The sequence below is a fragment of the Crinia signifera genome, chromosome 4, assembly GCF_055691185.1.
Source record: "Crinia signifera chromosome 4, ASM5569118v1, whole genome shotgun sequence".
Lineage (NCBI taxonomy): Eukaryota > Metazoa > Chordata > Amphibia > Anura > Myobatrachidae > Crinia > Crinia signifera.
In genome coordinates this window covers 204,178,998-204,196,612 of record NC_139220.1, presented here as the reverse complement: position 1 = coordinate 204,196,612, position 17,615 = coordinate 204,178,998, and the positions used below count along the sequence as shown (strand labels likewise).

Sequence of the window (17,615 nt, the reverse complement as noted above, 5' to 3'; positions counted from 1 at the left end):
ACTGTATACAAGATTGGGTATATGTGCTTGCAGGATGCATACGTCCATAGCCATTTGCTTAAGTATTATGCTAGATTTGTAGTTAGGGGATACAACACACAGACAGCATTATGTAAATAAATTAGTTCTACCTCTCTAGAAACCATCTATACATTCACATCACCACAACAAGCGTGCACTGTGTCTTACCTCTATGAGAATTCCCAGCACAGCCAGACCGTCTGCAGCCTGCATTGCTACATTGATGTCTGCATACTTCGTGTTATAATGCACAATATGCAGCTGGAAGAAATGTTACATGTTAGAATACACGTAAAGTCTATTTGGATAAATATAATTTGATACATAGGATGGTTTCATAATCTAGCAGGTATAATACAAGAGGGGGGGAATTAATATGTCAACCATTAACCACGACCTTAACTCAACTTGGATTATTTTTTTAAAACCACAGAATAAAACAAAAATAAATCCAGCCAATAATTACCTCCAGTGCCACAGACCCACTAGATACATACATGAGGTCTGGGAAATCCCCTAACTAGCCTGATCAGCTAAAGGCCCATACACGCAAGAAGATTAACCTTACCAATCTGGCTGGTTGGAATGAAAATCTGGATTTTTTGGGGGGAACAAATGGCATGAGCAATATTGGCAGATTGACCATACACACTAGAAGATATTGCCATCAATATAATTCAGAAGCCCCTTTCTGAATAAGATTGATGCCAATATCTTCTAGTGTGTATGGGCCTTTATGCCTGCTTTTGTCCCTTTTCCAGCATTTGGGAGCAAACGGTCGATTGTATTTTGTACCCAGATTTTCATTCCAACCAGCAAGATTGGAAAGATAATCTTTTAGTGTGTATGGGCTGTAACCCTGTACATTTAGATTTCAGTCTCCCCAGACAGCATTGATACTTGCTGGTGCTAATGGTGTATTAAACAAAGCACTGGAGTGCCGAAATGCTGTCTGATGTTTTGAGTCCTGCCTTTACACTCAATGGATGCCATGCCTACCCGATCACACAAGGTAATGTGATAAATATGATCATGAATGGATTTTTTCATCAGCAAAGTCTTAGTATTATAGATCTATTAGGAGTAATGGGTAACACTACTCTTCCTATAGATCATGGTTTAAGCCTAGAAGCCATCTACAGTATACCTACTGAATACCAGATATCTACATCTAACGGCTAACCTCTGGCCCATCACTGTCAGTCCTGCGCTAAACCCCAAGGCTCAAGCCAACACTTGTCTAATGCACAACTGCGTGTATACGCAACTCTACCCACAGACAAATAAACACACCAAGTAGACGCCTGCCGTTTCTCAGTTTGAGCCTTGGTGCTGCTCTTGTATTGGTCCTCTACTATCTCAGAATATCTAAGATCTGACGCACTACTTGTTCTAGTTCTTGGACTTTGGCTTATTGGATTCTTTTCTGATTAAACATTTTTCTAACCTTTCTGGCTCCACTCAACAGGTATGCGATCATTAGGACAACAAAAGTTGGACATGGACAAAAGGTAAACATGAGTTTTTCATGATTTTTGTTTTTTTAAACCAACTTGTTCATACTTTACTATCCCATTGGGCATAGAGGGAGCACAGAGAGCCATGCGAGGGAACGTGGCACACTTCTGTGGTGCCCATGTTAACACACAGGAAAAATGGTGTCCACCCGTTGCCATGCCATACCTTTTGACAAATAGTGGTTGACCTTTTGACTGGCGATCTAATGACCCATACCCCGTCCAATGCATGCATTTCTTTAATTTATGTCTAATTACTGTGGATTATTGTATATTTACCAAAGCCAGGAGCTACTAATGAGCATTACCAATGCACATGCCAGTATGCACCAATAGAATGGATTGACGATATTTTGAATTGTAAAATAAAAAACCTCATGTCTTGTACTCCTTAGAATTTGGTATTTACTGTACTTGCCAAATCTACAGTATAAAGACTCTGCAAATAAATGGACACACAAAAAAGATTAACTATTTGGAGTATACATTACCTCAGCAGCAAACCTCTTGCCCCCAACGCAATGTTCTGACCCTGTGGGACTGGCCAGGTTACCCCAGTGAAAGTGAAGTTTTGAAGCAACATAGCGGAAAGGTGGGATCTCCATGTACATACTTGGAAGTAGAGTCACTGATACTAAGATAAAGAAATAACACACACATAGATAAGTTTATTACGGTCCAGTTTAATTCTGAACCTAGAGGAGGTGAGCAGGTTTGTATTTGTGTACCTGTATGGCCATTGTTGCTTATAGTGAAAGAGTCGGTGTTGGAAACATTATACCCATACAGTCGGATGGGCTGCAGGGAGGAATCATACTGCAGTATGCTACCATAGAAATCAAGTGGTGATTGGTATACACCTCCACAGAAGCTATATTTTATTGGCCAGCTGTTCTCACCATCATGACCTAAGGGAGAAGATTCAAATGTTAGATAACGGAGTAATATTTTAAAGGACGATTAACAGTAAGGTAGGTTTTTCAGTCATCTCCCAAGAACAACCAAGATGGACAGCATATTCACTATGCACCCTACAAGGAATGTATTTATTCAGTACAGTGATACAATGCATCCTAAAACCAAAACAAAAACAAAAGTCCTCATTTGCACAATTGTATGAAACAAAAAATAAAAATAAAAAAAAGATTTATTGGACTCCACAGACCTAACAGATACAATATGTAGAATGATTTCCTGGTTAGTAATTGAAAGGAGTATTTGTAATTGCCAGATAGTGAAGGAGTAACCCCTTTGTATGGAGAATGACAAAGGCCTCAGTGTCCTATGCCGAGGCTCACTGTCAGGAACAGCAAAGCTTAACAAGGGCTTCCTCTTTGTAAGCGTAACTGCAGATGTGTAATTAGTGGCAGGTTTCTGCTTTATCAGCCTATCAAACCTGGGGCCAGATAAAGATCTAGTATCACTTAGGAAATACCAAACAAGTTACACTTTGAAGCAAAGGTAAAAAAAAAATCAGACAAGTGTATGGCTTGTTCCCAAATGCTTTATAGCGAGTCCTGTAACCTGGGGAACAGGTAGAAGCAATGTAAGCAAGCCATCAGACGTGTCCTGTAAGAAACTTCAGGTGGTAGGGGCATACAATTAAATTCTTTGGACTTTTGATTACAAAATATTTCTATGTAAGTGCCCATAGGCAACTCAAGCATGGTCCTATACAGAGCCAACCCTGGGCAGTGGACAACTAGACAAATGCCTGTGGGGAACTACTGGAAGATTAGGGCAAATTGACAGCAGGCAGCGGTGGTTTGCAGGCCTTTTTATACCACTTGCCCACTCTTATCCAATGCCAATACACTGACTGGGATGGACACCACCGCTAAGTGCAGTGTCTTAAAATGCCAGTGTCAGGTGTAATGTGTTTGCTCATGGTAGCATGGGAGCGGTCGCAGGGGAAAGCAGCAGCCATTCATGCACTTTAGCCCGAGACAGCTATCCTGACACCAAGACTGCACATGGGCCTCCTCCTCTGTTAAAACACCCCTGCATATAAGGCATTACTTATGTGTAAAGGGGCCTTGTCTATGTATAAACCTATGTATAAAGGGCATTACAGCATGCCCCCTAGAGAGATGGGAATGTCACAAAACCACACCCTCTTTTTTTAGTGCTTTATTCGATCTATGGGGGGGGGGGGGGGGCTGTAGCACTGATCATCAGAGTGGGAAGCAGAAACTGTGGGGTTAGGTGCGGCCAAGAACAAAAACAAAAAAGCTCATTGGTCTTGGTGGAGGGCTGTTGTACACACCCAGCTGCAGCATCTCCTACAAAAGTAGTTCCCAACCCTGGTCCTCAAGTACCCCCAACAGTGCACGTTTTCCAGGTCGCCCAGCAGGTACACACATTTTTCAGAAACATTGTGGAGACCTGGAAAACGTGCACTGTTGGGGGTACTTGAGGACCAGGGTTGGGAACCACTGTCCTACACCCATCGACCTTTGGCAGGCTGATCTTGCACTGATTGACTCCCTGAAGCCAGCCCAACCTTCAATATCTGCAGTGTGAGGTCAGGGTGTAATGTGTGGCATTATGTGAATAAGAAGCACTGCTGCGGGGTGGCGTAATGTGAATATTGGTTAGGCTGGCTCTGGTCCTGTAATCTGGATAAATATGCATTTCTAGAACATGATTTCAGGTTTACAAAACCATTATCCCATTTCCTGCAACATAATCTAACAACCAATCAAGCATCACCATTTAATAGGAACAATGCTCTGACCAGTCCCATTCAGCTCGGCATCCGTTAGCATAGAATTTTATATATATATATATATATATATATATATATATATATATATATCCTCTCTGTAATGTGCTTGAGCAGGTGACATATTTACGGCACATTGCGGCCTTCACCTGTACTGATGATCTATAAATGCAATGGTTGAAGTCTTCGTATGTTGCAGTATATAAAAGAAATGTTACTTTTCTTCCCTGTAAAGTCCAAAGGTTTGTTTTGTAAATGCTGGAATTCCTACAATAGGCAGGCATAGTGAAACACAAATACTCTTAAACTCATTAAGGACCATTTCTATGCTAACGGATGCCGAGCTGAATGGGACTGGTCAGAGCATTGTTCCTATTAAATGGTGATGCTTGATTGGTTGTTAGATTATGTTGCAGGAAATGGGATAATGGTTTTGTAAACCTGAAATAAATATATATATATATATATATATATATATATATATTCACCTCAATAGTGTTAAAAAGCACTCCAGTTCACGGTATTCTATGATAAATTCAGTCTATCATAGAATAACGTGAACTGGGGCGCTATTTAACACTATTGAGGTGGTGTAAGGTTGAGAGACTCTTCTAGTAGGGGGATCAAGTGTTAACAGCAACCAATTACTTCAACTATCATCCTCAGTTTAGACACCCTGGGGTGCAGCGAAGCTCTTGCAGGGATTCCTGGTGTTAGTGATCCAGGATCAATTTTGTATATTCTGTTTTATTGAGTATAATCAAATAAACATTACAACATGTCTATACAGTAAAGTGTGAATGTATTAACAGTAAATTACCAGTCTAGTTCTGAATAAACTACCAGTAGTCTCAGAGACCTGGATAATTGGATAAACTATTACTGTATATTAAGATAATCCTCAACATATAAAACAGAACTGGGACAAGGGATCTACAGCAAAAAGATAGACAACCATTAGGTCGACACCATTAGTTCGACAAGCAAAAAGGTCAACACGGAAAATGGTCGAAAGTCAAAAGGTCGACTGACCCAAATGTCGACACGGACACAGTTTGAAGTTAACCGCAGCCCCTCGCATCGCTCGCCATGCTTCGGGCACACTATTATATTCTCACACCTCCCCTAGTGGATGGTAGGGCATGAAATACCGCCTGTCGGCACATGTCGGCTCAAAAAACAGTGCAAAAAGCCATGTCGACCTTTTGACTGTCGACTTAATGGTAGTGTCGACCTTTTTGCATGTCGAACTAATGGTTGTCTATCTTTTTGCTGTAGACAAATAGTCCGGATCCTTATAAAACTAAGAAGAAAAGGAGGGTAGAGAGAAGGGGTATGAAAGAAAAGGGCAGTTATAAGAGAGAAGGGGGGTAAGGGTGACCAAGAATGAATGTCCAAGAATGAAATTGCTAACAGCCAAGTGGCAGTTCCTTTATGATGAAATTGCTACAACTCCAAGGTCTAAAAACAAAGTTTTTATAAGCCTCTGAGGATTTGTACTCTAGCCAGGGGATCCAGACCATCACAAAAGTCCGCTAGTTTGTCTTTTGAGTTGAGGAGAGCATCTTCCACATTGAAGGAATCACTGCCCGGGCAGCGTTAGCTAGATGTCGTAACAAGGTCTTTTGGGCCCACAGTGTCATAGTCAAATGGTTGATCAGCCAAAAGGCTGGGTCAGTGGGTACAGGGGCCTTCCGAATCTCTTGTGAGGTTGCTATTATATCTACCCAGTAGGTTTTAAGTGCAGGGCAGTCCCACACGTGGAGCATTGTGCCAGTAGCACTTCTGCATCTCCAACAAGAGGGGATATAGAGGCCGAGATGGCATGCAGTACAGAGGGGCACATGTACCACTTCATTAACACTTTATATGGTGTCTCCTTACTTGGATGCATATAGAGCTCCTAAGGTAAGCCATAGATTCAAGCGAAGAAGCAAAATGGTCTGAGTTAATTGGGGAGTTATTCAGGATGATAAAAGGCAGAGTAATACTGATTAAAACAGGCGGCTCTTTCTGAAGTTCTAAATCCAGGGCCGGCGCCACCACTAGGCAGCTCTAGGCATTTGCCTAAGGCGGCGGCGCGGGAAGCGCTAGTTATTTGCTATTCACTACAGGGACCCCGCTGGCCGCAGCCAGCTTTATACACATGACGGCGCCGCAGGTACCCCTACGGCACGGACACCCCTGACCGCCCCAGCACTGCAGGGACGCCGGGGCAGCCATTTTTTTTTACACAGGTACCACCCCCCCACTCCCTCCCCCCGGCACCGGGGCGCCCCCACCCCGACTCGCCTGGGACGCTCCGGTGCCTTGCACCGGCCCGGTTTAAATCTAAGCGTGCCCTGGTCATCTTTCATTTTGTCTATAAACGATGCCACACGTTGGGCTCTAAGTGCCTGGGCGAGCAGTCACCCTGGTTTGTTGCCCCACTGCTAATATTTACTTTTGGAATACAAATGATTACAGATTAAAAAGTACTGCTGGTGGCTGTAATCAGAATATACATATGGACAATGAGAACGATTCAGCTTGGGTTATAGAAGTGCAGAAATCACTAATCAGCCCTTACACTGCGGTTGCATTTGGGAGAACTTGACCACAGTCTATGGCCATGGGAGGGGGGTGGGGCGGGGTATCAGCGATGCAGCATTGGGTGGGTGATGAGGGGGGGTGGGGCAGTCTGGACCGTTTGCTGGACAGGCTGAGTGACATTGTAATTGCACGCAGTGACCAAAAGCACATGGCTACCCTATAGAAAGTTTTGCAATCGCATCATATGGAAGGACCGGCATCCCTGACGCTTTGCCCTGTGCTGGGCAACTCCCCCACATACTAGTGTACGGAGTTGTAGTTTTGAGTTTACTCACAAAACTACAATTCATGATGAATTAGGACCAAATGTCCACCACAACACAAATAACACCATGTAATCAAATTTATGTAACAATAAAAAAAAACTTTTAGACTAATGGTGCCATAAAAAAAGCTGATATCCTAGAGCAGTGGTTCCCAACCTTTTTTCTCTCCCGTACCCCTTGATTCGGCTTTTCATTGATGAGTACCCCTCCTCTCAATTTAAAATATAGACAGTACTTATGAGTGGAGTGGAAGTGAGCAGTATGCCTATCCTTATGCATGTCCTTCTATTAAGGAGTAGCGGACAGGAATCGTGCCCTTCCGTCTCTGGCCGCTGGTTGTGTACTGTCTCCAGGGTTCCCACTTACACCTGTAGGATTAATGCCACTGCTTCTTCCATCCGTGTCAGTGCAGGGCAGATGATCGCTGATGTCTGAGGGCAGCATAGGTGACACAACTTGGTTCTTCTCCATGGCAATGGGTCGTCTTCTGTCATCAAAATACTTTTTTTCATCTTCCGCCATTACCAATTTTATTTTCAAGTACCCCCAACTGGTCTGTAGAGTACCCCCAAGGGTACTAGTACCCCAGGTTGGGAACCACTGTCCTAGAGTGCCCCAATTCAAAATTGCTTAGCAAAGCCAATTCCAAGCTATTTTTTTTTAACATCATACGACAATACTGAATTTGATGGTTGAGGTTTTATTCAATGTAGTTGTGCAATAAGGTTTTAATAAGTGGTCAGTTTGCTGAGGAATAACATGTCCAATTGTTGATGGTCTCTCATAGAAAAAAAAAAAAGTATAATAAATATATATATATATATATATATATATATATATATGGGGGGGGGGTGTGTGCCATCCATCGGGTGCTCCAGATACACTCCCACTCACCCTGGCTCGGTCCTGCACCTCTCCTCCTATGGTAACCACTTTATGCAGCGTGCAAAAAGATGGATGACAGATAATACGTGGCGCAATGCTGCCTAATCTCACAATCCCCAGAAGTTACACCCTAACTTCACAAAACATACAACAGAACACAACACGGGGAGATCGAAAAACGGCGCAATAATGTACTCAATGTCTTTTTTGGTTGTTGCAGACTTCTCCTTTAGATGTCACTGCAACAATTCTCACATGGATGTTGGTAACCAGATCCGAACAAGTATTCAAAAAAAAAAAAGAACACAAATGATAATAAATTAATATATATGAAGTCTGTGAGTGTCATTTATTATAAACCACTTTTATGGTGAAGGTGAAAATAAGTTTTTAGATTCCACAGGCGTACCCAGACTCACGTGATATCGTGAAGGTGTTTCTCATATAAAGGTATCTTTGGGACATCCTCTGGAGGTTCTTTAATTCTTTGATCCGATGTTGAAGGTTTTACACTTGTGCTCAAAAAGAAGTTAAAAGGAGTCTTATTTATACACATTCTCTTATTTAACAATAGTCGGTGAATGGAATGGCTTAATGTAGATAGTGAGTCTGTAACAGCGTACCTCACTTACGTATTTAAACTGAGGGGGAACACACGTAAAGGTTTCTTTATTATTGAAGAAAAGAGGGCGTACCCCTACTCACGATGTAGTTGGATGGTTTCAAACATATAAAGGTTTCTTTACATGGATTCCTCCTTGATGTGACAAATTTTGTGTCTTATGTGGGTCCAAAAGTTGGGAGTTCCTCACGTGCTCAAAAAAATATAAATAGAAGGTGTCTCATTTATGTGATAGAAATAGGGGATGAACACACACAGAGGTTTCCTTTCTTATAGAAGATGGAGAGGAAAGGAGGGCGTACCCCTACTCACGATGTGATGGGGTAGTTTCAAGCCTATAAAGGTTTCTTTGTGTGGGTTCCACCCTGGTGTAATAAGTGATGTGTCCTGAACGGATCTGGTGTGTAGTATTTAAACCTTGGGCTCCCCGGGTGTGAATTCCAAAAGACAAGAGATATATTTCAGAATACAACTGGATGCATAGATTTATAGCAGCACACCGGTTTTAAAACCGAAGACTGGTAGTGTACCTTACTCACCCCTGTTAACAGGGGAAACATGCTCGTAGCGGTTTCTTTTCCAGTGGGCTTGCTTATGGATATAACCAAAAATGGAGCCAGGAGGCAGATGTAAAAAGGGAGTATCACAATGTTTTTAATCCCGAGTAAATCCTTGTACAAAGTCCCATAAAAAATGGATTTTGGAGGCCAAACCCCACAAATCCAGTCCAAAAATTACCTTACAAAAACAGTCAATACAAAACGTTTAAAAATCGAATAAAATCAATACATACAAAAAATAAGGTGGTGTGGCTGTTCACTCTCATCTGGCAAGATCAACGCGTTTCGGTCCCTGTGACCTTTATCAAGATTTTTAAACGTTTTGTATTGACTGTTTTTGTAAGGTAATTTTTGGACTGGATTTGTGGGGTTTGGCCTCCAAAATCCATTTTTTATGGGACTTTGTACAAGGATTTACTCGGGATTAAAAACATTGTGATACTCCCCTTTTACATCTGCCTCCTGGCTCCATTTTTGGTTATATCCATAAGCAAGCCCACTGGAAAAGAAACCGCTACGAGCGTGTTTCCCCCGTTAACAGGGGTGAGTAAGGTACGCTACCAGTCTTCGGTTTTAAAACCGGTGTGCTGCTATAAATCTATGCATCCAGTTGTATTCTGAAATATATCTCTTGTCTTTTGGAATTCACACCCGGGGAGCCCAAGGTTTAAATACTACACACCAGATCCGTTCAGGACACATCACTTATTACACCAGGGTGGAACCCACACAAAGAAACCTTTATAGGCTTGAAACTACCCCATCACATCGTGAGTAGGGGTACGCCCTCCTTTCCTCTCCATCTTCTATAAGAAAGGAAGGTACTTATGTAGTAACTGGGCTGCCGATTTTGAAATCGGGTCCATCGCATCGCATCGCACCCGACCATATCGCATGCGATGCGATGGACCCGATTTTTTCATAGGATTCAATGTTAAAATAGACTGAGTCCATTTTAACATGGAATTCAATGGGAAAAAGGGGTCCTTTTCATACCCCTACTATCCAAGTGGGCATGGAGTTGGATATAAACCTGTGGCGAGCGTAGCGAGCCACCGAGCCCGAAGCGTGGCGAGCGTAGCGAGCCCCGCGAGGGGACACATAATACCGTTCGCTCGCCACGCTTCGGGCTCGGTGGCTCGCTACGCTCGCCACAGGTTTATATCCAACTCCATGCCCACTTGGATAGTAGGGGTATGAAAAGGACCCCTTTTTCCAATTGAATTCCATGTTAAAATGGACTCAGTCCATTTTAACATTGAATCCTATGGAAAAATCGGGTCATCGCATCGCATGCGATATGGTCGGATGCGATGCGATGCGATATCGCATCTGATTGTATGCCTTAACTTAAGGCATACAATCAAAAAATCGGCAGCCCAGATACTACATAAGTACCGAAAGGAAACCTCTGTGTGTGTTCATCCCCTATTTCTATCACATAAATGAGACACCTTCTATTTATATTTTTTTGAGCACGTGAGGAACTCCCAACTTTTTGACCCACATAAGACACAAAATTTGTCATATCAAGGAGGAATCCATGTAAAGAAACCTTTATATGTTTGAAACCATCCAACCACATCGTGAGTAGGGGTACGCCCTCTTTTCTTCAATAATAAAGAAACCTTTACGTGTGTTCCCCCTCATGAGGTACGCTGTTACAGACTCACTATCTACGTTAAGCCATTCAATTCACCGACTATTGTTAAATAAGAGAATGTGTATAATATAATAGAATCTAAGACTCCTTTTAACTTCTTTTTGAGCACAAGTGTAAAACCTTCAACATCGGATCAAAAAATTAAAGAACCTCCAGAGGACGTCCCAAAGATTCCTTTATATGAGGAACACCTTCACGATATCACGTGAGTCTGGGTACGCCTGTGGAATCTAAAAACTTATTTTCACTTTCACCATAAAAGTGGTTTATAATAAATGACACTCACAGACTTCATATATATTAATTTATTATCATTTGTGTTCTTTTTTTTTGAATACTTGTTCGGATCTGGTTACCAACATCCTTGTGAGAATTGTTGCAGTGACATCTAAAGGAGAAGTCTGCAACAACCAAAAAAGACATTGAGTACATTATTGCGCCGTTTTTCTATCTCCCCGTGTTGTGTTCTGTTCTACTTTATGCAGCGATTTGCAGAAGCACTTCTTAGCATGTAGAAGAGGGGGAATATTTACTGACAATACTATGCAAAGCTAAAACAAGCCATGCTTTCCTGCATTAACATGGTGAGAATCAGCAGTTTACTTCGTAAATTCACTTCTTAATGCCCACACACACCCCATAGAGTAGCAAGCACTTTTGTGCAATCTGGCATTTGGCCACCCACAGGGTGCCAGATTGCTTTTGCCACAGTGATTTTTTGGGAATTTTCTAAGTGGTTTGAATTAAATTTGACTAGATTTTTTAGAAATATGCCCCATTGCTCTATGTGCAGGGGGTATCTACCCTGAATATTATGTCCATTTTCCCAACGTACGTAAATGAACCTTTAACGACTGGTAACCAGACAAGTTCTTTATGGTATTAATCCAGCTGGGGAATTTCTTTGCAGACTTCCACTAATGTTACACCAGAGTAAATGTGGGTGTTTTATAGTCATGTAGTAAATATTATGCTTGACACTTTCTTCAGAAAATACCAACACCAGAAACCCACATGAAGTACGCTATTAAAGCTGGTAAACAACGGCAGCGAATTAAAAAAAACATTAATAACCATGTACAGTGGGTTTTGTGTACATTGTACACATTGGTGGTGTTTTACTAAAAGAAAATAAAAAAAAGAAGATCCACGTTTTTTTTTTATTAGTATTGGAGCTTGCTGTATATTTCCAGTATATGAACACAGAACAAAACCTGTTCTGAACACAGTATTTTAAAGCTACTGTCTGTTCAATTACAGTTCTTAAAAAGTCTGCCATAGTTATTAAAAGTCCCTCCAGGTGGAAAGTCTAAACTAGGGATTGCCATCGATGGCGATATTGCAACCAGCCATCAATAGTCACAAACTAGGTGATGGATAACCATCAATAGCTAAAACTATTGATGGTCATCCATTTTCTTTGACTGAATGGCCCGTGGGGACAGGGCTTCAGTGTTGTTAGGAACAGATCTATGCTCCATGTCCCCCCCCCCTCAAAAAAAAAAATTCCATACATCAATCCTGCTGTGCCATCAATGTGGGAGAACCAGACGGTTTCCCTACATCGATGGTGAAAGTATTTAACATCGGCCATAAGCCATCGTGGTCAACGACCATCCCTAGTCTAAACATTAAACTCCAGGTTCTTTGTGTAGAATACATGATAATGCTGGAGCATGTAATACATAATGTTAGTGACTTTTATGACTGAGGTCAAGTACTGTATACACAGTATGCGGGAGTCAGTTTATTACAGAAACTGTTCTCACAAACATAGATACAGTATATGCAGCACATACTTTTGTTTAAAGCTACACATAGAAAACAGTATAGGCAACTGCTTAGCCATGAATTAGGTAGTCCGTATTTATAGCAGTATGTATGCATGCCTCCCAACTTTTTTTTTTCTGTAATCACCATCTTCTTCACATGGGAATGTTTGGTAGGTGTGATATAGATATAGTAAATTACAAACAAACATGTAATACAGTACCATGGGAGGCGTATATTGAACTTGAAAGCTTCATAGCACAACGTAACTTGGAATTTTAAAAATTCTTTAACATAAGTGATACATACGTCTTCAGGGTACCCCAACAAGCCTGGTTTTAAATCCTACTTACCTAGGATACCTTCATCAAGCCCCGTGATTTGCTTAATTTCAGTCCCACCCCATCCTTTGAGGACAGCAAATTCCGGTATTTGACCAGCGGAGGAGGGGGATGTGTCTCTGGGCATGCAGGAGGCTTGCCTACCTTTCCAGGGGGCAACCCAATTTGCTACATTTTACAATACCATGACACAATTGTGGAAGTTGCTGGTTATAACTATTGGTAAACAGACTGGCAAGAATAAGGTAATTGGCAGGGCCGGTGCTAAGGTGTCCGGCGCCCTCCTGCAAACCATACATTTTGCGCCCTTTCACATTGCCATTGCAACAAGCTGCAACCCGATTGTGGGAGTGTATGCAAAATGCGATCCTATGGAGGATCTCGGGTGCATATACATGTATGCATACACCATCTCAGTGCTGTGTCCGCAAAATGTTGCAGGCACTAAAGGTGCCCACACACACTGCGAGAATTGCATACGTTATGGGCTAAATCGCATTGCACGGCATGTATGCAATGTGTGTGCGATGCGAGAAGAGAAGGAGGAGATCGAAGAAGAGGGGAGGAGATTGAGGGGGTGGAGTGTTGAGGAATGGCAGTGGCACTGGCACAGCACACTGAGAAGAGGGAAGGAAGGGGAGGCGGTGCCGCTGCCTGTTCATCATTTGATTGACAGCTGACAGGTGCAGGGAGCAATGGGTAGGGGGCGGATCTAGACATGACATGTCATCCAGGCTTTCACAGACAGCGCTACATGCCTCAGCGCAAGTGTCCGTGAGTAAGAGGGGGCAGGTCACAGGAGGAGGACAGTGTGTGCGCGGTGCAGGGAGCTGCTGAGCCTCTCCATACTGCCGCCCGCTGTCAGACAGGCACTGCGGGCGGTGTGCAGGAGGCAGTGGCAGTGAGGGCTGAGGCAGCTTTAGCAGAGCAGGGAGGGAGACAGCGCCTTTTCAGCATGGCGCCTCCCTGCTTTGCAGGAGCTGCTGAGTGGGTAGCGCCGGCCCTGGTAATTGGAAATAACCTGCTAGAACTATGGTAACCATTATGGAAATATTTATCAAGTGCAGTAACCCATAGAAACGAGCAACTGTACTTCTAGAGAGAGGAAGGACCCATCCAAGCCGCTTTCCCCCTAGCCAGCAGAACTGTAGACTCTGGGCACTAGGGGACCTACTCTACATGCACAGGTCTCTGGGGAAATAGTGCAGTGGCGATTCCTGCAGCACTGCTGACTCGGGGGAAGTACTGAATACAATGTTTGCAGGGTGTGTGGTGTGGGCACAGCACACACTGAACCCTTTATAAATACACCAGAGAATTGCTTTCATGGTCTAAAGCAGGGCTGGCCAAACGGCTCCTCGGGATCTACCAATGATCCACGTTTTCCAAATCATCTAGCATGTGCACAGCTGTGGTCAGGGCCGTCTTAACAGCAGTGTGGGCCCCTGGGCAAAGCAATGCACTGGGGCCCTTTCCCATTCTCCCCTCCTAGGGGTGGGGGGTGCTATCAGCAGCAGCTTTGATGTCCCATGGGTGGCAGGGGGTGCTCTATCTTCCATTCAACATGTAGGACCTGGAGCAGTAACTTCTGCTAATTACTCCTTTACTGCACAGTTGGTGGGAGAAAGAACACTAACGTGTGGAAGGGGGCACTGAGCTGAATGAAGGGTCCCTTGTAAATGACTTCCAGGGAGGTAGGGGGTGTTTTATACGCAGGGGAGGGTTGGATAATGGAGAGGGCTTAATAGTCGTTATTTTCCGGTGGAAGGGCAGCTTGTTTGACTGCAGATATCGCCATTATCTGGAAATAGATTTCTTAGCCTTCAATAGTATAAAAACCTAGAGTCCTAACTTTCAGGAGGTGCTGGGAACTTGGGGATCAGAGACCAGAGCAATCCATTGACAAAAATATAAAACTGTACACCAGACGTGGTCGGAGGAAGGAAGCAGGCCCCCACCCCCCCTGACTGGAGACAGGCAGCAATACAATCAGGCATGACCACCCAGCCTAGACCTCCAGTGAAAGGATGTGGCACCCCCCCCCCCCATGGGCCTAGAAGACACCCAGGGGCAGCAAGAACATCGGCCGCACTAAACCCCCAGCATACCCTGTTTGTTGTACAGAGACAAAAGAAACCAAATATCGGGCGCAAAATATAAAATGAGGATCTACTGCAACAACTAGATTAATCTACCAAATTAATATAGGTTTTTCTCCTTAAACACTCCTGATTATTTAGGACGAACAAAAATAGTAATAATTGCTTGTGCACTTTCGAGATAGAGAGATAGAGATAGAGATATATATAAAGAGCGCTTGGATAGTGCAGTTCAATTTATTAAAATACACACATGTATAAAAAAACAAAAACCTTAATGATATACAGTATGCACCAGTAAAATACTACATTAGGATTAGCATTTTTACCGGTGCATATATCAATAGATATAAATATTACGGTACTTCTTTACTTTCACGGCGCCAGCATGGCGCCGCGCTACTTCCGGGTTACGCTCGCCACAAACTATGTAAAATAAACGAAGTTAACGCCATGCCAACATGGATAGTTCATACCTCCACTATCCATGTTGGCATGGAGTTGATTTTAAATAGCGTGGCAAACCCGCAGCGTGGGCAAGCGAAGCGAGCCCGCAGCGTGGGCAAGCGAAGCGAGCCCGCAGCGTGGGCAAGCGAAGCGAGCCCCGCAAGGGGACTGACGCGCGGCGCCATGCTGGCGCCGTGAAAGTAAAGAAGTACCAATATTACTTTTAAGGTTGTTGTTTTTTTATACATGTGTGTATTTTAATAAATTGAACTGCACTTACTATCCAAGTAGTATAGTACTATTCTCAGCCAGTATTTACCCTGCAAACAAAATAACTCACCCAAATCTAATTCTCTCTGCACAAGTAACATCTGCCTCATCTGCAGTGCACATGGTTTTGTCCATCTAAAAAGGATTTTATCAGAAAGATTGAACTAGAATAAGGCCCTAGGTTCAGAGATTGCATCACATGCAAATTGCATGCAATAAGATGCGATGTAGTTTGAAATGCATGCAATTATTGTAACGCGAATGGGCACCTTAAAGGGCTTCTATTGGGGCAATTCCCCATTCTGCCATGCCTGGGTCAGGTGGTCAGCAAAAGCCAACAGCTTGGACAGTTTCAATTTTTACTTGCTAGGTTTGGCCAATCTCCCAATACATCGTGGAGAGAGAAAAGTTATTTTATACACTCATACTTGTACACATACTGTTCAACACACATTGTGTGACAGAGCCAGTCCTTACCAGAATATGCCCAACTGGGTCCTGCAAAGAGAGGAGAAAAAAAGTTACTTTTGCAAAACATCCAGCACGAAGTAGAACTGCCTGCTATTACCAGATAGACATTTACAAAGATAGGAGCTCGATTTCACATGGCATGCATCATGCTGCTATGGGCAACCAACCAGATACTATTATCTTATATAGAAGGTGCTAAATAAGGAAGTAGATTCTGATTGGTTGCCCATAGCAACATCCCATGTGAAATAGAAATCCCATTTTAGTAAGTGTAAATTCAATGTCTGTACAGATTCTAAGTAAATTAGATATGTAAATATTTTATAGAGATGTGCAGACTCGGATTCCGGAGATCCGAGCCCACACGGACGTCATCATTCCGAGCAGCGCTCGGAGATTCCCGCCTGACTCAGGTCTATATGTGCATATGTGATGAGCACAGTGCATATGAATGAGCCGCTCATTACATATGCACTGCGCTCTCATAGCTACCGCCTGAGTCCTATATACCATTTAAGAGCCTTTCCCACTGGCAAAAAAAATGGCTCTCAAAACGGGTAGGACACTGCTTTTTACTCATTTAACAAATACCAGTATTTGTTAAACGGGTAAAGCAACCTGGAGCTTTCCTACTGCATCTCTACCCGTTTAAAAAGGCTAAAAAAACTGCAATTTACAGTTTAAAAGCTGCAGTGGGAAAGGGGTATAAGGAAAACTCATACATTCTAATACCTAATGCACTTTGGTAAACGTCTTTCACATACACCGAACCCAACACATGCTTTATATGCGATGGTTGGCATAAAGCCAGGCAAAGGAAAGATGAAGATTTTATTATAGTCTATCTGCACTGATTAAGTAGTAAGAGGAAACTTTAGCATAGTCTTCTTGCTAATAAATGGAGCACGGTCTTACCATCAGAGGATGCCTGTATTGTAGGCAAGGTCAGTAAGCAGAAGATCAGTCTGTACATCTGCGAGTTTCAGTAACAAGAACAGCACCACTGATTCCAACTCTCTCCTCATTCACACACTACCCCTGCACAATAACCTCTCAGTTACATACAACTGGCTGCTGTGTCAGGCTCAGCCCAAACCCTTCCTTAACCAATAACACATCATAGCTGGTTACCTGGCAGAGTCTTTATCCCCTCCTTCCTCCTTTCTACCTGCCATCCATCGCTGCAGAATGAGTACACCTGAGAGTGGAGCTACTGAAAGTTAATGAACAGTCTGAGACAGGTTTCTGTATGATATTAACCCTTTGAGTGCCAACGTTGCTGTGATGCTGAAAATGTCGGCGTCGCTCACAGCGACTGTTCTTTTAGCATAAATAAATACAAATACAGCCAAGTTAATTAACAGAA

At 42.9% G+C, this 17,615-nt stretch overlaps 1 protein-coding gene across 1 annotated transcript in view; it reads right to left on the bottom strand.

Annotated features, from left to right (window-relative positions):
- The window catches only part of CA12 (carbonic anhydrase 12), a 30,024-nt gene extending 12,671 nt beyond the window's left edge, over positions 1-17,353 (bottom strand). Inside the window, exons 1-5 of the mRNA XM_083179738.1 lie at positions 17,165-17,353; positions 16,256-16,276; positions 2,267-2,446; positions 2,030-2,172; positions 190-282 (exon numbers count right to left, since the gene is read on the bottom strand). Coding sequence (XP_083035864.1) covers positions 190-282; positions 2,030-2,172; positions 2,267-2,446; positions 16,256-16,276; positions 17,165-17,222 — 495 coding nt within the window. The 5' untranslated portion in view covers positions 17,223-17,353. The remainder of the gene's footprint in view (positions 1-189; positions 283-2,029; positions 2,173-2,266; positions 2,447-16,255; positions 16,277-17,164) is intronic.
- Between the last annotated feature and the right edge of the window lie 262 nt (positions 17,354-17,615).